Source organism: Pagrus pagrus, assembly GCF_965226575.1.
Source record: "Pagrus pagrus genome assembly, chromosome: 21".
NCBI classification, from domain to species: Eukaryota; Metazoa; Chordata; class Actinopteri; order Spariformes; family Sparidae; genus Pagrus; species Pagrus pagrus.
Genome location: NC_140208.1, coordinates 4,207,027 through 4,224,210, shown reverse-complemented (window position 1 = coordinate 4,224,210; position 17,184 = coordinate 4,207,027). Strand labels below are relative to the sequence as shown.

General features: G+C 41.0%; 2 protein-coding genes across 7 annotated transcripts in view; one reads left to right on the top strand and one right to left on the bottom strand.

Annotated features, from left to right (window-relative positions):
• The window catches only part of scn4aa (sodium channel, voltage-gated, type IV, alpha, a), a 22,593-nt gene extending 12,137 nt beyond the window's left edge, over nucleotides 1–10,456 (bottom strand). The window contains exons 1-8 of one of the 3 annotated variants that reach the window (XM_084342723.1): nucleotides 9,716–10,456; nucleotides 2,427–2,730; nucleotides 2,008–2,126; nucleotides 1,755–1,844; nucleotides 1,545–1,673; nucleotides 1,202–1,293; nucleotides 686–979; nucleotides 531–594 (exon numbers count right to left, since the gene is read on the bottom strand). In XM_084342723.1, coding sequence (XP_084198849.1) covers nucleotides 531–594; nucleotides 686–979; nucleotides 1,202–1,293; nucleotides 1,545–1,673; nucleotides 1,755–1,844; nucleotides 2,008–2,126; nucleotides 2,427–2,681 — 1,043 coding nt within the window. In that variant the 5' untranslated portion in view covers nucleotides 2,682–2,730; nucleotides 9,716–10,456. Of the gene's footprint in view, nucleotides 1–530; nucleotides 595–685; nucleotides 980–1,201; nucleotides 1,294–1,544; nucleotides 1,674–1,754; nucleotides 1,845–2,007; nucleotides 2,127–2,426; nucleotides 2,731–5,078; nucleotides 5,374–8,752; nucleotides 9,028–9,715 lie in introns of those variants that run through there. The other 2 variants (XM_084342725.1, XM_084342724.1) reach the window with 2 other exon arrangements.
• Nucleotides 1–17,184, top strand: part of dydc2 (DPY30 domain containing 2) — a 23,537-nt gene extending 6,353 nt beyond the window's left edge. The window contains exons 1-9 of one of the 4 annotated variants that reach the window (XM_084342729.1): nucleotides 12,813–12,900; nucleotides 13,150–13,308; nucleotides 14,709–14,831; nucleotides 15,166–15,336; nucleotides 15,543–15,776; nucleotides 15,926–16,060; nucleotides 16,189–16,329; nucleotides 16,515–16,637; nucleotides 16,973–17,184. In XM_084342729.1, coding sequence (XP_084198855.1) covers nucleotides 13,162–13,308; nucleotides 14,709–14,831; nucleotides 15,166–15,336; nucleotides 15,543–15,776; nucleotides 15,926–16,060; nucleotides 16,189–16,329; nucleotides 16,515–16,637; nucleotides 16,973–17,038 — 1,140 coding nt within the window. In that variant the 5' untranslated portion in view covers nucleotides 12,813–12,900; nucleotides 13,150–13,161 and the 3' untranslated portion in view covers nucleotides 17,039–17,184. The other 3 variants (XM_084342728.1, XM_084342727.1, XM_084342730.1) reach the window with 3 other exon arrangements.

Below are 17,184 nucleotides of genomic sequence, written 5' to 3'. Positions count from 1 at the left end.
GTTTTGGCCTCCCATTAACATGCAAATGGAATTGTACGTCACTTAATTGGAGTTTCTTTAAAAGGCCTGCGAAAGTGCAGATTTTTCAAAACACTGGTTTCTGTGTCTCTGTGTTGGCATGTCAAAAAGTGGGTTTGTAAACTATAATATCATCACCTCAATTCACATATGTCCATTGTTGTTTTCATCAACTACAACAGTGGACTACTGATTTGTTTACGTTTGGTTAGCACCAGTGTAAGTTATTTTTAGCACTGCTAGGTCTGATTACAAGTTCACAACATAGTGGTTTCTATGGTTCAGTGATCTTCTCTGGCGTTTGATGTATTTGTAATATGGACTTCATTGCCACCTACTGGCCTGGCATGCTTGTTTGAGTGCTTGGAGTCATTTGTTCAGTCAACTGTTTACAGAAATAATTTGTAAAAACAAAGTATAGTTTTGAGAATCTTTCTTTAACACATAAAGATCCGTTTAGAAAAATATCCATATACGTGTGGACCTCAGGCCTCAATGTGGATTATACATACCCAGCATCGGAGCTGTTTCCACAAAGTAGAGCATCTGGACTGCCTTCCAAATAATAGTGATTGCCTATAACCAAACATGAAAAGAAATACTCAAATCTATACCACTGAGGACAATATCAGCTTAAAATAAGAGATAGAATATGTGTTAAACTTACCTGCGTTTTCAATATATTCGATGAAATTGAAGGAGCTGTTAGAATATGTTGTCTCATTGAGCCCCATGGTGTTGTTGAAGTAGTCAGTGTCATTAAATGTGCTGGTGGTGTTGAAGAATTCAAACGCAGTTTCATTTGTGTCGATGGGCCATCGCACACATTTTTGACGCAGATTTCCCATGAAAAGTTGAAGGCCAACGAGGGCAAAAACAGCGAGAGCGAAGACCGTCAGAATCATGACATCCACCATTTTCTTCACTGACTGGATCAAAGCGCCCACGATGGTTTTCAAACCTGACAGAATACAATTTATATGTCAGTGGCATATCTCTGAAAGTCAACAACAAATACTGAGAAATATTACAAATTCTACGAAAAGTTAAGTAGAATTACTCTTGTCCCAAAACATAATGCTATTGCAACATCGGACAAAAAAAACATATACTGTCTTCTCAGAAATTTACTCAGCCACACATGAAAAAATTATGAAATGTATATAAAAAACATTATAAATACCAGGAATCACAGTAATTGTTTTAAGGGCTCGAAGCACACGAAATGTCCTGAGGGCTGACACATTGCCGAGGTCAACAAACTCAGTGACGTATCTGTGGAAAGACATAAAACAATTTATCAAAGCCAAATAGCCAGAAAAGACTTTAAATATTATCTATTTATCATCTATAATTTTCCTTTCTCGGCTTGTATTACAACTGTCCAGACAAAATGACTAAAAGGTTCTGCAAATTTTCTTCTACGACAGCTTTGTAGATGTCAAGATGATAATAAGATGTAACGACAACAACATCAGACCTGCTAACAACTAAATAATTAGATGAAGGAACATTTAAATACTTACGCCATGCTGATCACCATGAAATCTAGCCAATTCCATGGATCTCGAAGGAATGTAAAAGACCCAACACAGAAACCTCTCGACAACACTTTGACTGTTGCCTCAAAGGTATAGATACCGGTAAAAACATACCTGGGAAGAAATTGTGCAACGCAAGTTAGTATAAGTAGTGTTAAATATAGAACAGGTACACTACAGTTATGAAGTACTCACTCAACAGTTTTACTCCATGCTGGTGGGTTGCTCATCGTCATGAAGACGCAATTCGATAGAATTGTAATCATGATGAACAAGCTAAATAATTTAATTCAGGATTAAGGAAACAAACAGGGACATTATACAGTACGTACAAGTAAACATTTCCCCTCCTCATTCATTACTCAGCATCTACATCCCTTTATGACCAGTCCAAACCTGAGTACACCCAACAATTCAAAAGCTCAGGCAACAGCAGCTCAAAGGATATGAATGTATGAGAATTTTGATGGCTCCTCTCCTAACCAGACTAAAGGGGCTCAGAATGTAGCAAGCCGGTTCAGCATTGAACCTGAAGATCGTGTTTCCTTTGGTGATCACAATGAATGTCTGAAAAACACGGAGATTATCTGTATAAATGAAAGCTAGGATATAATCCAAAAATATTTACATTACATTTCAATAAATTATTAGTGATGACAATCTTGAAATGATGCTTCAACATTTAACGGTAACATACGCATACCACGAATGAAATCGTATACATTGCGTAAGTGATACTGTATGCAGCTGTAGTAACTGAAATCTAAGTAATACATCCTGCCAAATTTCAAGGTTATGTAAGGACGAAGTCAAGCTCATTGAACACCAAGTGTGTTTGCACGTGAACCCAGATGTGCTCAGACTGACACTCTGTGCTTTGTAGAAGGGGTCCAGGTCCTCCAGAGGTGTGTTGAGCAGCTCTGATGGAGGATCTCCGAAGATCAAGGGCAGACTCTTGCCTGCCTCCAGGTCAGCGTGTGGGGCCAATGGCTCTTCCTCCTCATTGCCCCCTACTTCTGCAGCCTTTTTACTTTCCTCCTTGAGCCTCTCGATCTCCACCAGTGATTCCTGGGTGAACCGGCGGAACACATCGGTGCCTGGGGGAGGGAGCAGGGTCGCCATCTTCGCATTGCGAAGGGATACCACCACACCGGGGTTTCCCTAAAAGGTGCTGGAGGGGGGACAATGAGCAAATACAGAGAGCACAGTATATTTTGAGATGGGTTCGGCTGTAGTGATAAGACAAAACAGACTATGACGATGACTTTTGTGAAATATTAGATACGTCTCTTCTTGTGTCGATTATTTCAACAAGAATGGTTGTCAGTAGAGTGCATAACTGTGCAAAGGCCCAACAGTCCCCTTTAATTCAACTGCAATATCAAACAAAACATTTCAATCTGCTACTCTCGCACACACTCGCACATAACAGCCACCTAAATATGCCTGATTTTTTCAATCAAGATCCATGCATCATTCACTGAGAGATTTACAAAAATGTCGATCCTTTATCCAGATCCACACCAAAAGGAATTATGGTATATTCCTAGACCCATTTTCCATCCAAGTTTTGTGGAAATCTGTTCAATAGTTCTTTGTAAAAATTCTACTGCCAAGTAACCAACCAACAAATGGACACAGGCAGAAACATTACCTCCAGCAGAGGATACGAATACGAATACGAATACGAATACGAATAGGAACGATACTAAACTCATCAACATCTGAAATCAGTCATGAGGGAACACATGGAGACACAGCTGTGTTTTAAGTGGTAACAGGCCGAAAAAAACGGTAACCACTGTGGTCAGTGATGATCGTAGGTCTAAGTCAAACTTTGATCTGTGTCCAAACCCCTCACCCTCCCTCGTTCCTGCCCTCCACCCGGTGCGCTACACATCTGAACCTGCTCCCCTCTCGACACCACGAGTACTTAAAGGTGTCAAGATGGATACAAAATGACTAGACGCACTCAGGACGAGAGCTTGGACCTTCCCACCGTTCTAAAGAGCCCATGACATTACTTGTGTACATCAGATTACATATTAGATTAGCAGACGGTCCATATCGGTTCCAAGTGGCATTTGCTTACATCCTTTGATGCGTTTAGCAACCAGTGTGGTTTCGTCTGGAGCAGCTGAGGTTAGGCCCCTGCTTTCATGGACTTAATAGAGTGATGCATTATCCAGCCTTTGTGTAGAATCCTTTCAATAATCGTCAAAACATAGCATGTACCCTTGAATATAAACCAAGAGATAACACTGTTTCACAAATATTAGTTACTATCATTCAATTTAAAACCACTTAACCTGAAGATGGTGTTTAACGTATAAGTATGTACAAATCTCCAAATCACTAAAAAAAGTTGAGGGGCAAACTGTTGCCAAAGAACAGCAACATTAGTATGCAGGTTGCATGTTGCATTAATTGGTTAGTTGTAAATTAGCTTTTATATGCACTGAAAATAACACAGCATGATTAAAAGCTGACCTTAATCTAACAATAGATGTATTTAAAGGTCCAATTTGTAAGAATTCAAAACCCGTCCAATGCTGACACTTTGGGATGGTGGACGACCCGACCTACAATCCTAAAGCGTCATCTTAGAAGTTGGGAATGAGACTCACACATCAACTTTTTACAAACTGGACCTCTAAAGAAAGTTGTTTGAATACGCAGTTGTGCAGCAAAATCCCTCAGAAACACAGATCAATCAAAGTAAGCACGTTCTACAAAACATTACATTTTTGCTGTTGCCTTTTAATCCGATTTAATCTGCAATAATGTCTGGATTTGCTAAAACTAAAATACAGGGACTACACATAAAAAAATAGACATGTCATTGATCACTAAAACAGACAAATGAGCTTCTATGAGACTGTAAAAAGAGCACATACAAAGGCAAAGAGATCAGGCTCAGCGATCAACATGGCAACAAGAGACACACACATTGATGCACAGTGATCACACACACCAATGTATGATAATACCCCCTCAAACCAGCTCACTTGAACAGAAAATTATGCATTCACACACATGTGAGGAGACGCACACGTTCACACAGATACGGTGGCTGCCCAGCTGCTACAGGCAATCAAGACAGAGCGTCGTGTTTCAGAGGCCCGATGACTCTGCTCATTCCTTCCTGGCTGTGCCTTCGCTCTGCGCCTCACATCCCTCCGATAAACAGGACAGCATGCCAACTTATCTTACCGAGCTGACTCCTCTCTCTACTACCTCCTATTTTACACGGGGCTCCAAACACACTAAGCTTCCGACTCTGCACCCTTAACCGCACTTGACAACCCCCTCGACATCCCGCTACATGACACTTGAAGCTCTAAATCCCTCTTTCATACAACCGTTCCATCTTAACACTATCACTCGTCAAAGCCCTCATTCCTAATCACTCCAGCACTACTGACAAGGACTCTTTTCTCCTCAAGTGGTTAAACTACATGGGTTAGTATTTCCTTCATACACAGGAAAGCTTTTAGATTTATTACCAATAATACTCACTTCACACTACCTTCCAAGACCTAGTTTCCCCCCTCATCGTCCCGTTACAAAACCCCCAATCTGGGAGCCGTGGGCCCCGCTGCACTCGACCGTGAGCCAACCTTAAAATACACATCCTGAGAATGGATGTGTTTCTCCATGGCTTATGGTGAACGTTTCCTGATTGCATTACATCACACCGTTACTGCTGAGGCCATCAAATGTTCTTTTTTAAAAAAGCTTGGTCGCTCAGTTGAAAGCCTGCCAATCTCAAAAAAGTCCTCGCCAAGCGGTTGTTGCCTTGTCTCCCACGTCAGTTAGGTAAATAATATGTTTTGCCGCCGTGTTGAGTTTTGTAGCTACATTTATCAGTGCATGATTGTGCACACTAACAGGCCAAGAGTACAGGCAAGAGTGATATTCAGTATCAGTTAAAATAGATTCTGTCTATCACGCCTAAACTCATCATAAAACATGTCCAGAAAAAGCCCAGGTGCTTCTATCTGACTTAAGACTCAAATTGCCTGCAGGTGATTCTTCGGACGCATCCAAAAAACCCCTCATAAAAAAGGTCAGGTGACATATAAAGAGCAAGAAAGTCCCAGCCAGGTGGAGGAAGGGGTTGATGGATGGGTCAAGCAAATACATTATGTTGACTCCGGTGTTCATGTCCCGTATGCAACGATAAGTCAGTGTTGACTTGTTTAAACTTTATTTGAATTTATTTAACTTATGTCACATACGTAACGTCATCTTTTCCTGAACTTAACCAAGTAGTTTTGTTGCCTAAACCTAACCAACAGCTAACAACTCCACTAGTTCAATCTTAACGTTGTGTTGTATCTTGTAAGTTTATTTCATGTTTTCATGCCTCCACGACCAAACCAGCGCTTGCATTATGTTTTGGGCTTGTCACTCCACACATTATAGGCCTCGTGAACGTTATATCTCAGGAACACCTTGAAGAAATGTCTTCCAATTCAGCACAAACATCACCCTTGGACTCAACGATGAGTTGCTTAGATTTTGGTGGTCAAAGGTCACAAACATGTTTTTCCACTAACCCAAGAATTAATCTGCTACTAGACACAAATGTCTAGTGATTTTCTAGATCTTATGTGCTGCTTGAAGTGTCTAAGGCATCCATGTTTTACAATTCAATACAATTATAAGTAGCTTCTTTGCAGCAACATCCATATTTAAAGGTTTGTCGGCCACTACAAGCGTACTGATTTTGCGGATATTGAGTTTCGGGTGATTGTCGTTGCACCATGTGAAGAAGCTCTCCATCTGTCCTCTGTAAAAATAGTCTATACGTGGTGACAGCATGTTTCTGACTGGTATCACGTAAATATAGCACTAACTTCCTTTTTCCCCAAAACATACACTTAACCCTTTTATTAAATTCCTTCAAAGTCTTCACATATACTAAGAGTCTGGACATATATATAGTTGCAAGTTGGTGATTCTAGTTTGATGCAAAATCTCAATTTGTGAACTAACTAGTAACTATATCTGTTAAATAAATGCAGTGCAGTGAAAAGTACAAGCAGAGTATAAAATATAAAGTCAAAATGCTACTTAAACACAGTTCTGGAGTAAATCTACTTGGATATTTTGCACCACTGGTTTGATTTTAAGACTCCAGCAGAAGACAATCAACACGACCCTGCTGGATCAGTCACACTGTGGACGGCAGGCATACTGAGGAAGAGGGCGGGGCAATGACGGGTTTCAGAAGCCTTCCCCGACAGTAATATATATATCACCTTGCATGTCACTGAAGGCCATGTGACCTCTGACATTCCCGTTGAGGATATAGACGGAGTAATGTAGACACCTCTTCGTTACACTAGCCGGCCGCGGAATGCGAATGCCAATATTCACCTCCGGAAACTAACCGAACTGGCTTTTGGCTTTTGTCACACGTGCAACATGAGTTCGTGCAGGAAGAGAGGCTGCGTTTGATCTCTGTACTTCCTGTGAAAATGTCATCATTCATCAGTCATACTAGTATGGAAACTACCGAGGCCACTCCCTGGACAACTTAGAGATAAGCCGAAAATGTCTCCTATACGTTGTCCTGTACTAAAGCTGATTTTAATAGAGAACATGTTAAGTGACATAAAGACCTATATATTCATCAACTTTAATGACTTACTGGCTCAACTCTGGTGTCCCTGAAGGTGCCGGGGGTTCAAACATCTCACTCCCCTCATTATACAGCTCTTACCCCCTCCTGGTATGTGGTCAAGTTGTAAACAACAGATCTACAGAGCAAACAAGAGCTTTTATCCACACGTCCTTTGACATTTGCCGTGCTCCCGTTCCCCCTGTTTTCTCACGGGGTCAAATCGCAACACTGCTTCAACACCCTGTCACCCACCAGTTAACCTTGTATTTCAAACCCTATAGGGAGCCACATTAAAACAGACCTCCCTCCACCTGTTCCTGCTTCCCACTGCATCATTTTACCGTATGTTGCCACCTGATGCAGTTTTCAAAATCATCGCCGCATGCTAAGTCAAACCAGGCTGGAAATCGTCAGCATGTTTGTGGCCTCCGTAACGACTCAGGGTCAAGCACCTTTGATGTCTTTATCAGATGTGTGCACGGCAGACTCAGTTGCAATACATCCCTACATGCATTATGTTGCTGCTAAGAGGACAGCTGCTGTCATTCGCGGTATGCCTCTGTCGCTGCATACCGAAAAGCTGTGAAGACCTCGGGTAATCTCCCTGGTGCAGCCGGGGGGCTAACAGAGACATATAGGCCTACTGATTTATAAATCCAGACTTTTATTAGAGGATGCAGCCAAACAATGTGTCTCTGGCTGAGCGTGGCCAAGTTAATGTTTCAGGACAACCACATAAGCCTGCCGGATAATAATAACATAATAATAGAATGTTTCTAGCAGAATATGAGCCTTCAGGGTCAACGGCCGCACAGTCTTGGATCCAAACTAGTAGATGACCAATAAAGTAAATTGAGCTGTAAGTTGAACTTTTTTTGGATCACCAGGAATATTGTAGCTCTTTGCTGTAGCTTTCTAAACAGATTCGTACTGTCTCAAACTGACCCATTTGGCCTTTGCACTCACTGCACAGAAATCTGAGTAGATTACATGTGGAAGTGATACGGAGAATATTCCATCCAGCTTGTGACGGACCAGGGGGAGCTATTATCATATTCATAACACCAATCAACTCCTTCAAAAACACAGACGTCGGTGACGGAGCTGCTCATGTTCGGACCATCTGGTTGAAACGAAACCTTGTTATTCTGATGGAGAAAACAACATAAGTGCACTTTGAACACAACCAACCCAAACTAAGGACATTGAACAAATTTGAAGAAAAAAAAGTCGTACTTATCTTTAACCTTATTTCACCTTTTGAATACTCTGGAAAATACAGAGGCCTGGCCAAGCAGTCACATGGTCGCACTTGGTGAAAGAAACTCAAAACCGACACCTTCTGCGTCCAAGAACATGTGATGCGAGACACACAAACGCTCCCAGGCAGAGGAAGACCCCAGATACATCTTCATATCTTTACATATTACGCATGGTGGACGCTACAGAAATATCTATTTTCTGCCACATATGTGACAACAAATAAAAGACTGTCAGGAGAACGCAGCACAGAGAACATTATAAAATGGAAATATTTAAGGAAAATGCAAACAAAACTCACTCTAGGGACTTAAAAACACCACCCGAGGACCCCCAGCCACGTTCAAATCTGCAGTGAGGCTACTGCTGGGGCTCCATCCTGTTACATAAGAGTTTCAGATGCACTCTTTCAGGATCTAATCTGACTATCAGTTGTCTTTCACTGTATTCAGAGATCTGCTTTTGCCTGCATGGAGCCAGGCTGTCTCTGCAGTCCCACACCTCTGATATGGGCAACGCGGATTAACGGCAGAGAAATGGTGGGGTATGAGCATCCACAGCATCACAGTATCTTGCCCATCTGCCATGAAGACATGGGCTAAAAATAACCCTTTGCCCCCTGTGGGAGGAGGCATGGTGGGGACTGAGAAGGTTGCAAAGTGTCCACACTGGACATGACAGCCGAGATATTCACCTGGCAGGTGAAGACAGGAGCCTGTTGTGATGCTCATGCGCAGTTTTCCCCCGTCACACTGTAGATACAGTAGCGGTTAAACACCCTGTGCATGTGTGTGCACCTTCACAACACAAACACACGTTTAAAAACACCGCTGAGAAGCCATAAATCTCTTCCAAATCTGACCCGAGCTCCATTACAGGTTCGTGTTTATTATTAGACAAAGACGCTCTTATTAAAACACCTCTTTGCATTAATTACTCCATTTATTCTCTTGGAAACTGATCTATAACACCAAACAGCTTTACTGCCACTCGAGGAAAACTGTAAGTTTCAGCAATGTTCAAATGGAGAGAGAAAATCCAACCATTACACGAAACATCAAAACTGCCTCGCTGTTTTAAAACCAGGAAAATGCCGACTAAGTCCTTTTCATGCAGGCGTAAAACAGCAAACTCACCAGTGAAGACGAAACAGCCCCAAAACTCGTGCAGCTCCTTCAGCCTGCAGCCCGACAGGAAGCTTTTATAACCTGACTTTCATGCAGCTCATCTTTAAGAGGACATCAGCAGGCAGGTGGAGGCTTACCTTGCACGATAAAGCAAAAATATTTCCACAGAATCCAAGAAACTGAAGAGAAAAAAAATTTAAAAAAATCAAGTGTTGCGTGAAGCCTCACACCGAGGACGTAATTCTCCCCTTCTGGCAGCCAGCGCGGGGCTGCGGGGCTGCGGGACAGCTGTTGCTGACGCACTGGTGTCCTGCAGTGAAACCGGAGCGGTCGCTGCAGGTAGGATCAGATCAGACCTTTGACACTTCAGCAGCGGAGCCGCTTCCCGTTCCCACACAGCTGGTCGCTCCTGCACGCATTTCCGACGGTCTGGCGCATTTACAACTTCGTCACCGGGTGTTTGACCTGAAGTGCCGCTGCAGCGCAGAAGGAGCGTCGTGCTGCTGCAGCTGCTGCAGATCTGTGAGCGCAGATTCATCTCATCGTAAAGGTTTTTTTATTCAGCTGATCTGCCCCAAAGATCTGATTTTATATATATGTATGAATGAAACTGTTGTTGTGAAGAAGATTATAAGGAAAGTTTCCTCATTTATTAACATAAAACATGTTTTATTTAATATTTTTCGCCTAACTTCGTCACGTGTTTTTGATTTATGAGTTACTGATATGTCATGTACCTTTATACATTTCCTAACTCATGCACAGACTGATAGGATATATTTTATTTAATCCATCCAGGTCTTGTTTAAACAGAATTAAATAATCGATGTGAAAAACATTTGCCAAAAAGCAGAAACCTTTTGTGGATGTGCAATAAAAATAACTACCAAAAATCTTACTTATCTTAATTTTAATCACACACTAACTGATGAAGCTGCAAGATTTTGCTTGAAACTGTTGACAACTGACTGAATTTTGCTATTTTTCAGTGGTGAATCGTGTGTTGGAGGATGACAGCCTTTATTTCTCAAGACAAGGAACATTTTAAGAAGCTTCTTGTGTATTTGATGATTTGTGATAAAGGAGCCTTCATGAACAGTTTGTTTGTAAAGCTTTAAGTTTGGCCTACAACAAAGGTCTTTCTTTACACAAATAATTAGACAATAAAAGTATTAAGGTTTTTTTTCCCCCAAAACATCTGTTGCCAGTAGATCCACTAGAGGGCAGCATACTAATTTTTAATTGACTATTTAGTCTTTTTACTCAAACCTGTAGGCCTATTAGTTTTTGTTGGTAACTCTACATCTTTCCCTGTCAGAAGGAGAAAAAAAAAACGTTAGCGACTGTTTCTGTCTGTTAGTGGAGCAGAGAGAGGCACCGAGACGAGGCACTCGAGAACGTGCGTTAAGTCACATCGTTCGGACTGCTACATAAAATCAGACCCGAGTCCTTCGCAAAGAAATCCACAGTCCAGCAGCTTTAAACAACTTAAATCGTCCACAGGCTTGAGTAGGAAACCAAGAGAGACGGGGAAGGTTTCCATTACAGTCTGCTCACATGTGGTCTATAAAAATAAAAAAGTGATAAAAACCTTTAAATTGCTATAAGTTTTTACATAGAGCTCCTTTAAGATTAATGAAAGTAGAGATTGATAGCCAAAAACTTTTTAAGGACCAATATCTGATGTTTGGACTAGAAAGAAGACAGACAACCCACTTAATGATGTTGGAGTGAAGCTGTCAAAGGTCAAACTGCTCAATTATTTTATTAGATTTGATCAAAAACCCTCTTCATATTCAGTGAGAGGGACAGCACTGCATCAGCGCACTGATTGGGTGAGTCCTCCTGTCGACGTGAAGGCTATATTTGGCTGAAAGGTGTGTAGTATGATTATACAAGGAAAACGATATCTGTGATTACAAATGTTAACCGGGTGTCATCTGTTTCTTGGAATTGGAGCTCGCTGCAAATTTTCCCACCTTCTCCTCTCCCATGTAAGCAAACTGTCCCTGTTTCAGGACACGGTGCGAGAAAAAATCATTGCATTATATACTGAAGAAATCCGACTGAGGCTTTGTCACTATCAAAGATATTAAACTGGTATGAGAATATTCCTCAGTCTGCTCATATGACTCTCAGACTTTGATATCACTGAGCTGAAACTGCTTTTGGTGATATTGTGTTTAACTGCCTGGATTTGAGTGCAGCCTTTGATACAGTGGATCCAAATTGTTCATGAACACGTATGTGGTGGCATGTAAGGGTAGATTGTGGGACATGTTGTCAGTGTTTTCATGCCACCAAGTGGGCACACTACTGAAAACGGCTAAGATAATAAGCGATGACAAGGCTTCACTTTTAATCAATTTGCCGTAGCCGTCTTAAGTTATTGCTTAATTGTTTGTAAGATTGTATGACTAAAAAAACTTATGAATCCAGCCCTCTACAACCTAAAACAAAAAGTACAGTGCAGTGTCAAAAACTGCCTTAAAAATACTATATATTAAAATATTTTTAAACTTTCACTGGGTTACATTTTTCAAGCAACATCAGTCCTGATACCAAATATTCATTCATTTTCAGGATTTTAACCCTTTAAAAACCTGTTTGTTTACATGATGCCACTGTTTTATTAAATGAAAAAAAAAAGTTATTTTCCATATACTTGACATACAGTATTGTTATGGTAGTTTTTGACATGGAACATTATTTGTACTAAATGTGGTCTTGTGTCAGTTCAATGAGGATTAAGTTTTATTATGAGGCAAAGCCCCCTACAGGACACAAGGGAAATGGTACAGGTAAAAAATAGTAATAATTACAAAAACTCCAGGATCAGAGAATGAAAGCCTGATAGCATGAGATGCATGATTTATGCTGTAATGGCAGTAGGTCAAGAAAAAAAAATAGTATTAATGGTTTTTAATGGTTCATAATATGTACAACAGTCTTATCTGTCTGTCTGTGATATACAGTGTATTATATGAGCTGAGGTTAAAATTTAAAAGAAAAAGAAATAACAAACACCTTTGCTAAAATGTATGCATTATGCATTAATACAGCCAAAATGACCTAGAAATTAAAGTTTAAAATACATCAAATGTATCAACAGTTGCATGAGGGTTAAACTAATCAATATCAGAATACAAAATACTAGACAAATATCACTGATTGCTTATAAATATTATTATTTAGTTGTAGTACTCGTACTAGTAGCAGTGGGCCCGTTGTGGTAGGAACCAAAGGATTGTGGGGAGCATTCCTGGCGTGACACCGTTACCATGGCGACAAAACCGCTACATCCGGACGCTCGGTGAAAAAGGTTTGTTTTCTCAACGGTTAACGCTTGTTTGGTGGCTAAACCGTTAAACGAGTTGTGACATTTGGTTTATTATATTAATAATAAACAGTTAAAATACAACTACTGACTGCGCAGCTGAACATTAACGTCTAGAAGAGAAAATAAAACTTGTTTTTTGCGTAAGTTCCTGCTTACTGACGCCGGTTTTTTACGGTTCACGACGGCGGTGGTTTGCTAGCTTAAATAAATTAGCTCTTTTTTTCCACGCAGGAAAAACAAAACATGGACTCAGAGTATTTAAAGAGACACCTGGGGAAATGTCTGGCAGAAGGCCTGGCTGAAGTGTCCGAGCAGCGGCCTGTGGACCCCATCCTGTATCTCGCCCACTGGCTGTACAAGTACAACTCCAATGTGGAGCACGACACGCAGGTGAGCTGCTGTGTAGGTTGACTGTCAGCAGGGGGCAGCATTACACAGCAAGTACACTGGGACGAGCTACTTTGTATTTCTTTAAGCACATTTATACTAATTCTGACATTTTTAACTGTTAACATTATGAAAGAAAGTAACTAATACACCAAGTAATGTTCTCAACTAGGCCTATAAGTCTGAGTTCCTGTTCTTGAGCTCTATTTTCTGATATTTTTACACTTTTAATCCACCTCATTTATTCAATAGCTACTGACTATACAAGGCCAGGTTTGCAAAATAACATTATTCCCTATGTCTGAGGGATCTAACTATTTTTTCTAGAAAAATAAAGAGAAACATTATGTATAATATATAATAATAAAAAAAAAAAGTACAGGGGAAAAAACGTGATGATTAATTCTGGAGGTCAGTTGTCAGTTTGACTATCCTAAATGCCCCCTGCTTAAACAGCCTGAGTTGACACTTTTTAATGAAATAAGAGTATTTCTGTGCTTGGCATCAAATATGACTAATTAATGAGCCAATTAGCCAACGAATAAAATGATCAAAGGGACAGAATGAGAGAGCTGAATGCGTTTGGACTAATCTCTGGGGATATAAAGAACAGAAATCCTGTAAGTAATAGTGTATAAAGTGGTGAAAGTTAGCTCTAATTCTACCTGCGTAGATTCCTGCATTTGCTTGTCTGTCAAAGCACTTTGTAAACTCAACTTATTGTACTTACAGCTTGTTTGCACAGCCCCCGAGGGGCCTAAAATCCAGTAAATGCAGGTTTAAGCTTACATCCTTTCATTTAAACCAAGTTAAGCTAGCTTTTACTTGTAATGGACTACTTTTATAGTGTAGTATTGCTATTTTTACTCTAGTAAAGTTAATACTACTCCCACTGGCTACAGGATGGAAAAACAACTAATCAGATGCTATTTTGTAAATGCGATGCTGCAGCAGAAAACCCTCCCCACTACAAGACGCTAGAACGAAAGCTACTTCTGTTCGTACCTCCCCTGTCACTACTACTACTACCTCAATGCCCTGATCTTCAAATAGGTTTTAAGACCTGCAGTAGGATGACACAGACTAAGACAGTCTAATCTCCTCAGGCTGAGCGCTATAAAGCTGTAAAGCTTATTGGGGTGGGTGGCAACACAAAGACTGTCACCGTTTAACTTTGGCTTACATTTATAAACTGCCAACAGAGTCTGGAGAGATATGTCTGCCTCAGGTTCATCAGAAATAAAAGGTCAGAGGGTCAAACCCTTCACAAGCCTTCGAAGTTGTTCCTTTAAAAGGTGTCATTAAAAAGATCTGCAGGTATTAAGGGTACTAAAGGTGTAGTAGGATTCTTCTTCTCACTCAGAGTCAAAAGCCTTGTTGTTGTACCACTTCTTTATTTGCAGATAAAGGCCAATGTGGCACTCCTTGAGCAGGAGAGGGAAAAAGCCAAAGAGGAGGCGTTGCACCAGGAGAGGCTAAAGGAGGAGGAGCAAAAGATCAGTGTGGAACTGGATGAGTCTAAAAAAGTAGGTTGTGTGTCCAAATCCCTGTAACACGCTCAGTTTGTGTGCTTTAGACTAAAATTATAAACAGTGAACATTTCTTCATTTGAAACCTCCTGCTAAACCACTTTCATTTCTTTATCGTTTGAGTCTGTACTGCTTTGTTTAGACATAAGTTAGCCTTTAGAAGGTGAGTGAACTACTACTTTCTACTGTTTTCAGAAGTTAATTTTAAGCATCAGACTAACCCTGACCCTACATCAGACAAAGGGAGAAAAGAGGGAAGGTCAGAAAAGCAAAGTCATCACTGTAATGTACACTCTACTTGACATTTTGAGCAACACCACCACATCAACAGATCCCTGAGAAGGAGCCTACAGGGTCTGATGGACCCTCATCAGACACAACAGGAGCTGTTGAGGACAACAAACCTGTGTCAGAAGAGAAACCAAAAACCCCTGATCCAGAAAACCAGCAGGAAACAGTCGAACACCAAACTGAAGCTGCAGGAAATGGCACTGAACCGGAGGTGAAAAACAAGTAGATCTCACATCTGTGTGCCTCTGGTGGTGGTGCCTCCTTGATCTTTTCGTCATCACTTCTTTGGTTTGGTTTCCTGTGATTTTTGGTTTGGACTTCTTGGTGGCGGGGCAAAGTGACTTTTCTATTGCATGACTCAACTTGTATGGTGTGGAAATAGTCATCAGATGGTTTAAGGAGATGATGTGTCGCCAGGTGAAGGTTAAAGATACGGTAACAGATCCAGAGTCCCCTGAGAGAAATCCTTTGGAGGCCAGTAGCCTCAGCACCGAGGTCAAAGAGGAGTCTGCAGAAATGCCTGCTGAAAAAAATGAAGTGGAGCCGAGGAGCGATGAAGCAGAAGAGAAAACAGAGGGGGAGCAAAGTGACGATCATGTAGAAGAGAGAAGTGCCAATCAAGTGAAAGAAGTTGACCAAGACGAGGACAAGGTGACGATGATGTACAACTGTTAACTTGGATGATTCAGTTAAAAACATTTCATTAATCTCAAATTGAAAAAGGTAGAGGTAATGCGAGAGCATATGTGACACAATAATGGTCCAGCTACAAAATAATGTGTGTCACAACTTCTCTGCAGGTGGTTGATCAAGCTGACACCACCGAATCTGAGCAGACTGAGAGCCGAGACGCTGATGACTTACAAACAGACAAAGCAGAAGAGATACAAGACACACAAAGCCCTCGTTCCCCTGACCAGCAACACACAGAGAAGGTGAGGCTGCTGAAATACAGGTGATGTGAAGCTGTTTCAGGGTGCCATGAGGATGTAAGAGATGCAGGATAAAGAGGCTGAACAAAGGAAGATCTACTCATCTACTAATTTTCACTCTATTTCAACAGCACGTTGATGAAGATGAAGCTGGTCATTCACAGAGCGAAGCAGTCGAACCAGAGGAGACATTTTCTACAGATAAACAGACGACAGAACCTGAACCTGAGACACAGAAACCAGCCTCTCCACCTCTGCAGGACCAGGAGAAGGTAGCTGAATTTGCAGAATATTTCTGTCTCATTCTTTGCTCGATTTTTGAGTCCAGATGAAGCACAAGTGTTGAATTTAAGAACAAAGTCAGCCAGAGGGAAGACTGTTGAGAATGTAGAGATAGAAATGCAAGAACACATCTGTATAATGCATAACCAGAACTGTTCTGACCACCTCACCTCAGGATGCAGACGAGGCTGATAGCTCGGCTGCGGTTGACAGTGACGTAACAGCAGAGGAGAGACTTGTGCCTTCACAAGGGGAGGCTGAAAACTCTCCTCCAGACATGGAAGACATCCTGGAGAAGGTAGAGAAGAGAAAATGATTGAAATGATTGTGCAAACTAATAAACAAAGTGGAGAAAATATAAATATTGCATTGGGTGTGTAAAAGTTCGGCCTCTCTGCACCTCTTTATTTTAAATCTGGCCCTTCTTATAAAGAAGTTGAACAGGCCTGCCCTCGACCAAAGCCGGGGTTAGTGCCAAGATTGTGCCAGTCTGAAGGCTTTCTAACAAGCTTGAGGCTACGACGGTCCTAAAAAGGCTTTTAGCCCTGAAAAGCATTTTACACTTCAGGTTGGAGGTGTTTTTAAAGTTTCTGTGGTGAATAATCTGTAACTTAGCTTTGTGTTTCTTTTCAGGAAGAAGAAGAAGAAGAAGAAGAAGAAGAAGAAGAAGAAGAAGAAGAAGAAGAAGACGAGACATGATCAAGTCAGTGGTGTTTGACAATCCACTGATCCAACATGCAGATTAAATGCTTTGTTAGCTTCATTATAAATGTAATTAGATGAATATGTCAATGCAGATATGAAATATGCAGCATGTTAACTAAAATAAACATTCTTGTTATTTA